The sequence below is a fragment of the Ixodes scapularis genome, unplaced genomic scaffold (genome assembly GCF_016920785.2).
Source record: "Ixodes scapularis isolate PalLabHiFi unplaced genomic scaffold, ASM1692078v2 PGA_scaffold6__148_contigs__length_123643588, whole genome shotgun sequence".
Taxonomy (NCBI): Eukaryota; Metazoa; Arthropoda; class Arachnida; order Ixodida; family Ixodidae; genus Ixodes; species Ixodes scapularis.
In genome coordinates this window covers 88,438,658-88,448,286 of record NW_024609881.1, presented here as the reverse complement: position 1 = coordinate 88,448,286, position 9,629 = coordinate 88,438,658, and the positions used below count along the sequence as shown (strand labels likewise).

The following is a 9,629-nucleotide window of genomic DNA, read 5'->3' as shown; positions in this document are numbered from 1 at the left end:
TTCAAGTCCGCTATTTTTATGGTAAGTGCACTTCAACCTACTTCTTGGCAACGATTGACCGTTCTTGTACTCGTACTGTTCCAGATTATCTATATAATTATGCAGTCACTATTCGACAGCCGGGCCAATAATTTCCCGAAAGTCTACCTTCATAGTTTAGAATTACCTCGGTTCTTGTTTGCTTTGCTATCTTCTCAGTTGTATAAAAGCTTAGAGTGCCTCTCACATTTCACAGATCGCTTGCACGTTTGTACTTGTCTACAGAAGACGTAATAAACTTTGACTTTGAGGAGAATTGAAAACAATCTTTTGTGTCTGTTTTCCTGTCTATTTGCAAGCACCTACGTGAGCCCATTTGTTCTACGTGTTTCCTCCATGTTATAAATAGGTTTATGAGTTTCGGAACGTCTTAAACCTACCAGACGATCCGCATTTAGGGCTAGCGCATATTTTCCCGATTCGAATGGCACGTTCGAACGTGTGGCCACGTGCAAGGTCGAACGGGTACCCGTATCAAACGGGCATCTGTATCAAACGGGTACCGTTTCGAGCGGGTACCGTTTCAAACGGCTACCCGTATCCCATAATCACGTTTGATCCAAAAGGGTCGACAAATTTGCACCCATTTGATTTAAACGGGTCAACCAGTTTGCCACCCATTTGATTTTCAAGTGGCTTTTTTTAGTAGGGAGTAGCTAAGCACCGCTGTGTTACCAAAAAAAGTAAACGCGCTCCCTGTCCACCAGATGCTGTACCAAGTATCCTTAAAAGAAAGGGAGGTAAGGCAATTACAAGTGCAAGAAATGCTCAATAACGACAGCATCCAGCCTTCAAGTAGTGCTTGGGCGTCGCCAAAAAAGAAGCATGGGACTCTGAGGTTCCGCGTAGACTATCGCTAACTAAACGCCGTGACGAAGAAGGACGTCTACCCGCTGCCCCGAGCGGACGACACCCTAAACCGGCTGCTCACAGTCCATTATTTTCGTCGATGGACCGGAATACTATCTATCGACAAAACGAAATCGACGAGCGAGACCGGGAGAAGACGGTCTTCGTCAAGCATGATGTTTTGTTCGAATTTAAAGTGATGCCTTTTGGAGTTTGTAGGGCACCCGCAACCTTTTATCATGTCATGGACACCATACAAACACACTCTAAGAAAAAAAAAGGAGGAGAAAGGTAGCAAAAGTAACTGTTCCTCCTTGCGTTAGACACATCCCCGTGAGAAGGGAGGAACGGAAGCTAAGACGGAAGGAACTACGCACGTTCCTCCTTGTCCAGTTGGTGCAGGGGTAGAACATCGCGCTACTGATCGAGTGGTCGAGGGTTCGACCCTTGAAAAGTGTAAAACTTTTTACTTTTCTTTTTTTTCTTGCTTTGCTAGGTTTTCTCTTTTTGCTTTTCCTTTTTTATTATTTAGAAGGACAAAATTAAACAAAACCCAGACCGATGGAAGGAAAATTGAAGTCCTTAATATCCACCGATACAAGCTTCATCAGCACGCTCTTTGATAAACAGGACTTGGTTGGATCTAAGCCGTTGACGCAGGGCCTAAGACGACAAGGTTGGTCCTTCAGTCGTTTCTTTTCTGATAGGGTTTTCGACATTCATAAAGAAAAAGCGTAAACACATCGGTCATAATCAGCCAAGCTTTGTAACGATGCCGACACCTGCTAGGTACACTGGGTTTGGATTGCGCCTGCGACCAGCTGCGATAGCGACGGGCTTCGGAATGTTCGGACCTCGACCAATCGTGCCTCGGCTGCCTCGGCCGCCTCGACTGCCGGGCCCTACTCCGGCTGTGACCGCTGCAACCAACGGTGCAAAAACTGCAAGCGAGTTGTGGCTCTTTGAGGTCCCTTGTTCTCGCGACCGCTGTGCAGCGACTTTGATGTGTGGTTTATCTGTGCGTCTTCTGTGCGGCGTTCGGTGTTGTCACCCCTTTCAGTTTACCACCCGACCATCACCTCAAACCTGTGTTTCCGGAGCTGCAGAGGGCCGTGCTGCTGTTGTGTACGAAGACGCGAACGGTCGCCGACGTCCCACGTGTGCAGGGCGCCCGGAGGTGTGGGAGGAAGTTGCAGTATTCTACTTGTGGTAAAGACGCAATAAAACGAAAGGGTTTTATTTTCTCCTCCGGCCCCTCTCCTCCCTCCAGGAATAGTTCTGCGGGCGCTCACGCCTGTGTGTCCTGTTATTTGGCCAACTTGTTGAAGCCAGTCTGTCAAAGTCCAATTTCTCGTTAGACAACTTGTAAAATAGGCCACTTTGTCGCAGGCCAATTTGCAGATCCCAACTCGTCGAAGACCAGTTTTGTTTTGTAGGCTTCAGAGGAGTCAAGAGGAACCCCTTATTATTGTCCTTTGTTGCTTTACATGTTTTTGCCCTCAATGTTATTTTGTTCCCTTTGCATGTCCAAGTACAAGGCGCTATTAGGAGAATGATGAAATGCGAACGGCGGAATATGTGGTTTTCGATACACACTGCGTCGCCTGGCAGCTCTCTGGGAACTCGTTAAAATATGCGTTGGGAGTGAGGGTACGACTCCTACCAGCCCTATTATCTACTGAGAAGTGCTAGACCAGGGGTGCACAACTAAAAAATTATATGGGCCAAAATTATGTTTATTAAAAACTGCAGGCCACACCTAGAGCAATGTGTTGTACATTTTGGCTGCGGTTATGATTCCGATATCAGGTGTCATCGCACTCGTTTCTGTCTTTAGCACATCTCGCAATGTCATGGCCGTCACGACAGATCGAAGGCGGTTCTTGTTCAGAGTGGTCAGTCGTTAGCGTGCCCGCTGTAGCAAGCGAGTGGTTCGGGCAGTTGGAGGCCCGATGATACGAGTACATTCAAGATTCGAGAGCCGCTGCCTGCCCATGACTAATGAGACTGCAAAATCCACGTAGCTGCAACTCTCATGTTGATTATTTGTCTGTGTGCGTAATGTACTACATTCTTCCCGAGTGCGTCAACTGTTGATCACCCGGTTTTGTTTTTCTGCGCATAACCAACATGCCCAGGCACTGCTGTCTGTTGTGAAAGTGGTCATGAATGACTATGCGAATGGTCGTCAATGTTGCCATTTGTCAAAGGGTCGACTAACCATCATCTGAGGATAATCTTGGTTCGTGTCTCTGTGCATCACCAGTATCACTAAAACAGTGCTGTCTATCCTGGAATTGGTTGTAAACGAAGACGCGGCTGGTCACTCAGGTCTTCCTGTGTTTCACAGCAAGATGACATGTGCTCCCTAGTTGCTATTCTATTTCAGATTTTAATGTTTTAGGGAACCGTTCGTGCCACTGTGGTACAATCGATCGACCTACGGATAGTTACGTTTTGACGCTGATCTAAACCGTAATTTCGATCATACTATGGCCAATATCGCTGTCGTCTGCATGCAATGCCGTGCTAGCCAAACTTTGGGTGGTTCCGAAAAAGAGGGCTGAACAGCATTGAAATATTGCGGAAAGGAGACGTGTGCTTGTTATCAAACAGTGGCGTTTGTTAGTGGTCGGAGGTCGAGACTCCTACAGCATGTCGCATGTTGCGCCAGCCTTGTCAGGGCTCCCAAGGCAGCGGGAGGCTATCGACTGCGCGTTGACTTAACCAAGATGAACCAGGTCATTCTCTAAGAACAGGACATGATGCCGACCGTCGATCAGGCGTTTGGGTTGCCCGGAAGCCTTCCCGTCGTCTCGAAAAGGGCTGCAATGTCTGGGTTTAACCAGGTACGCCTTTCCGAAAGCTGCCAGGTGTACATGATGTTCAATACACCCATCGGGCGATTCTCTTATCGCTGCCTGCCCTTCGGAATTGTGTCCGCCCCCGGGGTGCTCCAGAGCCTGATGTCACTGACTCTCAAAGGAATTAAAGGATGCATCAACATGGTAGACGACATTCTGGTGTTTGGCAGAGACGGATCTAAACCCGACAGCAGACTCCAAGTTGCCCTCGAGAGGCTGCAGCAAGCGGGCGTTATGCTGAATGCCTCCAAGTGCCGCCTCGGGGTGTCGTCCCTTAAGTTCCTTGGTGTGGTGTTGAGCGCCAACGGCATAGCAGCGGACCCCGATAAGGTCCCCCGCTATCACGGGTATGCGATTTCCGACAGACATGCAAGGCCTGCAGCGTCTCCTGGAAATGCTGAACCACATCGGACATTTCTTGCTGAGCCTCTCCGCCGCCACTGCGCCAATCAGGCTCGTTCTGAACGAGGACACGGTCTGGACCTGGGGGGACTAGTCAAGCTTCAGCCTTTCACTTGCTGAAGAAGATGGTGGCATTGAGCTCCTGCGTGGCTCGATAGAACCCACAGTATCCCACAACCGTTTCTGCAGGCATCAACTCGTACGGCCTGGGTGCGGTCCTGCAGGAGCAACAATCTGGCGAGCGAGGAGCACATGGGTGTACCAACCGGGGGGCAAGGGGGGTGCTTGCCCCCCCCCCCCCCCCCAGTCCTCACAGTGGGGGGGGAAGGGTGGGCAAGGCATGTGTTTTGCCCCCCTCTGAAACAGCCGTCACTGGGCAGTGCACACTGGCCGGCGGCGCCCAAGGGATACCAAGGGCACCGCCACCCCCCCCCCCGGGGGGAGGGGGGGTCTGGTTTGCCCCCTACTTAAAAACAAGTTGGTATGTCACTGGAGGAGCAGTTCCTTTTGCGTCGCGAACAATGGCTAGTGCCGAACGGCGCTACAGCCAAATTGTGAAGAAAGTACTGGGTGTCTCGTGGGCTGTCCAGAGGTTCGAGGAGTTCCTGCACGATTCGAGCTTTGTTGTTGAAACCAACCTGGGCTCTGCCGATCTAGACCTCATGCCTCATCGCGTCCAGTGGCTCTGCATCTAGCTGTTGCACCACCAGTTTATGGTGCAGCACGTTCCTGGCAAGTACTTCACCACTGCCAACATGTTGTTTAGAGACACCGAGGGCCTCGTTCCATCTATGTCTACTGCGGCCAGTGTCGAACTCTTCATGTCACAGATTGTGACTGCAAGCCACTCTAAGAAAAAGGGGAGAAAAAAGATAGCAACAGCGTCTTTCCTCCATTTCACTGACGTGTCTCCATACATATCCGAGAAGCAGGGAGAAACGAGATGTGTTCCTTCTGAGGCTGAGTGGAGGAAATTGATTGCATCTAATTTTCATGAGCTGCTCTAGGCTTTGTGACTTCTTTATTAGTTTCTTTCAGACACGCTGCACGCGCACTTTGATAAGCAGTATTTGTGCACCCACGCATGTCCACGCAGTACGATAAGTTAACTGAAATTGTGAACCCATAGTATGGTTGAAAGTTATGTATACCAAGCACAGGCCGCCCATAGTATGTTCTCCGAAGAACGCAGAGCAGGATGCTGGTTTCTACCCTTCAGTTTGTCAAATAAGTAAACAAAGCCGTCATAAACTGCTTAGTTCCAAAATGGTGCTACGTACGCCGGGCATGGTGGATGCGCAAGAGTCGCTTTTGTCTGCTGAGCCTATTTGAGCATCACGACGGTGAGCCCATGATAATGGCAACCGTGACATTCACCGTTGCAGCGACTCTCCTGCCTTTTACTAGTTTGTGGGTCTACCCTACTATGTTCTTACCAAGTGTGTCGACCGACGATCGCCTTGTGTTCCTTTTTTATGCCCATAACCGACATTGCTATGGCAGTACTGCCTGTTGCGAAAATGGTCAAGACCCAAGACGCAAACCGTCGCCAATGACACCATGCGTTCCATTTTCAACTGATATATAATTATCGTCTTGGTGGTTCGGCTCCCACCAATATCGCAATGGCAGTGCTCTCTACTGTGAAAGTGGTTGTGAACAAACACGCCAACAGTTGCTGAGCTCACCTTTTGTGCCCAAGTGACCTAGATAATACAGTTACTGGCTTCCGCTGCCCGGGAAGTCTTTCCCTTTCCATTGCAAGGAAGTCGATATCCCCGTCATCTCAGCTGGTGTTCTCGCAGCTGCCACAGTGTGGTGAATATTTCCAGCGCTTTGGACGGGGTAGGTGCTTAACATAAGATCAGAATTCCCAAGTTTTGGAAATTTTAATTGTGGGCACTTGTCTGGTATTGTACAGTATTAATAAAATCAGAGTAAAAACGCAAGCGAGCTGATGCACATCTGTATTGAGAAACCTCGAGACTAGGAACAGAGAGGACAAGGACAACACCATCTCAAAACCAGCACAGAAAGTATTTAATTTCAGGACCATCTTTTTTGTTTTCTTTGCACAGCATGAAACACATGAAACAAATCTCCACATAACCTGCACTTTCAGACTGTTTTTAAGCCCATGTTTGAGTGCTCGAGACTTTCACGATGTAGATTGTGCAGCTGACGTGGAGATTTGTTTCATGTGTTTTGTGCTATGCAAAGGAATATTGTCCTGAAGTTAAATCATCTCTGTGCTGGTTTTGAGATGGTGTTGTCCTTGTCCTCTCTGTTCCTATTCGCAAGGTTTTTCAATATATATTTATTGATATTCTTAAAACTGGCACAGTCAGATTTGTCTCCTTCATACCTTCTTCACACACATTTTTAAAGATTTATTTTCCTTATCATATTGCAAAATAAGGCAAATCTCAGGATATTTTTGGAAAACAACCTTTCAGAGCAGGATCTCCTTTCTTTTTTTCGATTGATTTCTCGTTGGCATTGCCAGGCAGGGAGGCAGAAACAAAAGGCATTGCTTCCTGGCAGAGTTCCTACTCCCCTACAGTTCAAAGTAGAACATGAATATGCACCAAGATTGTAAAAGCATTTTTAACACTTTACAAAAATTGCAGGAGTAGGTTTTCTCTAGCAAGTTTGAAAAAGATGACGAAAGCAAGAATTGGTGCACCAACAAAATTAAAAACTGACTCAAGCATGCTAGGACAAATTCAAATACAAAAAAAAGCCTTAAACATGAAGAATGGACAAAAAAGCACAAGAAATATAATAAAAGCAAAATGACCACACACTCGAAAAATGTTCAAGATGACACGGTTAACCGTGATGTAACGATAGCACTAATAAAAAAACTTTCCAAGTTCACTAAAAAACAGATGCATACGAAAAAAGAAATGTAAATCATAATTCAGCTTCAGTTTGCTCTAGTTTGTTTGTATGTTCAGTTTTCTTGTGTTGCGCCGGGATGTATCCCCTTGTGTTGTGGTGTTAATTAAGCTTGCAATATTGCGAAGTGAGGCACAACTTCGTAAATTGTGCCAGAGTTGTACAGGTCAAGTGAGCACAAGTCGAACTCGTTGCCTGGTGTCACTGCCGCAATGTCGTTGCATTTTTCCACAATGTACGAGCACCTGTGATTGCTGTAGCACACAGTTTTCAGACGTCGGCAAAGGAGGATCAATAATCCGCAAACCACCAGCAGCATTTCGACTTGGAGGAAGATTGGTGTGTCGTTCTGCATATTGAAGATGATCACATCTCCCAGTCGGTATGTACGACTGTTTGCTCTGGCAGTCTTCACAGAGAAAAGGGTAGCTTCTGGTGTGATGACGCAGACAACGGCTTGCTCTTCTTGTGAAAGGCTGGTTAACTTCACCACAACAGAGCCAGTCGTTTCAATGCATCCTTCGAAAAGCTTTCCCGAGAGCTCGTAGGCTTGCAACAGCTGATAGCGTGTGCTTAGTGTTCGGCAGATGTTGCGAAAGATTCGCACATTTGAAGCAATAGTCTTGAAGTAGGCATATTTAGCCTCGAAGCGCATTCCCCAGTACCTACGTGGTGGGCCAAACCTCTGTATGAAGCCTGGGTAATGGAGCAAGTAGTGCAACTTTGCTATCACTGGTGCAGATGGGTACAGCAATGTGCATGCTTCCAAAAACTCTTGGATCTTGATCTGGAGATAGGAAATGCAGTCTCTTGGAGTCCTCTCTGCTAGGATAATGTCGATGCAATGTCTGTAGGCCACGTAGACTAACCAATGTGGGTTATCGGAAGGCACAGTATCTCCAAACATCTGCGGGAGGAGCTTGAATAAGCACCACTTTTGGCTTGCTGTGCCACGCAGGTTCGCTTTTCCTTGCAGAAACTTCTCTTTGGGTGCAACAGGGGCAGCCTTCTTGTCGTGAAATCCATAACTGAAGCTATTCACCTTGTCCATATCGGACTTTTGAAGCATGCCATCTTCTACTAGACCATGCGGGACACTCTGCATGACGACGCCCATTCCTCCTTCCAAGATATCATGCATTGCGTCCGGGGGGGGTTGTGATGTAATGTCAAACTCTGCGATGCTTTGGAGTGGAGGAATGGCAGAGATGCCATACAATGGGCCATTTTGGGCTGGATTCAAAGCGAATGCTTTCAGGTGGCTTTCATGTCCTGCGCGTGTTCTCATCGTGCAATCTGCCTCGGAGAAAAGCTTGTCCAGATACCCCTAGCGACCAAGGCAGAAACGACATATGCGGCCGCTACAAAAGCAGCACTAGAGGCCAGCCACCTTGTGCATAGAAAGGTTGTCCCCAGTGAATGCTACTGTCACCACATTAAAGTGCTTCCCTTGTGCATGCATGCCATGCTCATGGACATGATTCAAGTCCTGGATAAGGGGAGCAAGAACTCGATGCAAGCCATACATTTTGACCATTGGGTACCTGACAAGCAGCAGGAAGTGCACGACACTCAACTTTGACCGGTGCCTTGGATGAATGTTGATCAGCGAGAAGTAGTCCACAAGGATCTTGTGAGACCCTGCTGCCGCACCCAGAGGATTGCTCAGCTCAAGCTCATCTGAATAAAGGAGGAGGAAGATGGTCGGTGTCTCACTGTCCTTTTGGCGCAACAGCTGTTGGCTGAGGAAGTCTCCATCAGTAATGTCTTGAAGGACTTTGGACTGATGTATGGGCTGCATGACACTTTCAAGGATCTCAGTGGATGACAGGAGATTTCCCAGTAGTGGCGATAGAGGTACATAGAACACCAACTCTTGCAGTGCTTGGTTGCCCGTCTGAAGTGGCATCACCAGAACGTCTGTGTAGGAGAGGTTCTCCATCACATATTTCTTCCTCAGGTAGGTGGTCTGTATCCCTGAAAATATGTCCTCAACAACATGTTCAGCATGTTGGAGTGAGGACAACTTCTCTCTCACTGACATAGCAACATTCTCCTTCTCGAGGATATCTTGAGTTTGTTCCGTGATACTTTCAAGGACTTCAGACACCACATTTCGTATAACACTCAGGATTTCATCAGCAGTGCTGTGTGCTAGCTTCAGCTCCTCGGTAATCCTAAGGTGGAATAACAACAGCCGCTTTCGAAAAGCACTTCTCCTGTCTTCCCTTGGTGCTTCAGAGGATGGCTCTTGTGATGATGTACTTGGCGAGTCTAAGCTCTCATGTTCAGTTTCTTTGTCAGGTTCATCGGCTGCCTTTTGGAGTCTGGCTTCTGTTGAAACCGTTGCCATGGCAGCATTGTGTTTGCGATAGACATGTGTTCTGTACGAATTATAAAGTCTAAAAGATGCGGCACAGCCGCCGATCCCACAAACCACTCGAAAATTGGTCTCGCAGCTGTGCTTAACCATGTGGTTCACAACGCGTTTGATGGACGTCGCCGTGTATACACATCTTGGGCAGCCTACAAGATCCCGAGGCATTGCGCTTGCCTCTTGTTTCCCCACTGGTG

General features: G+C 47.8%; 1 protein-coding gene across 1 annotated transcript; it reads right to left on the bottom strand.

The window, feature by feature from the left end:
* Nucleotides 1-7,161: 7,161 nt before the first annotated feature.
* On the bottom strand, nt 7,162-8,196 carry LOC120838910. The gene has a single exon (XM_040209046.1). It carries the CDS (start codon nt 8,194-8,196, stop codon nt 7,162-7,164), a length of 1,035 nt encoding a protein of 344 aa, XP_040064980.1.
* Between the last annotated feature and the right edge of the window lie 1,433 nt (nt 8,197-9,629).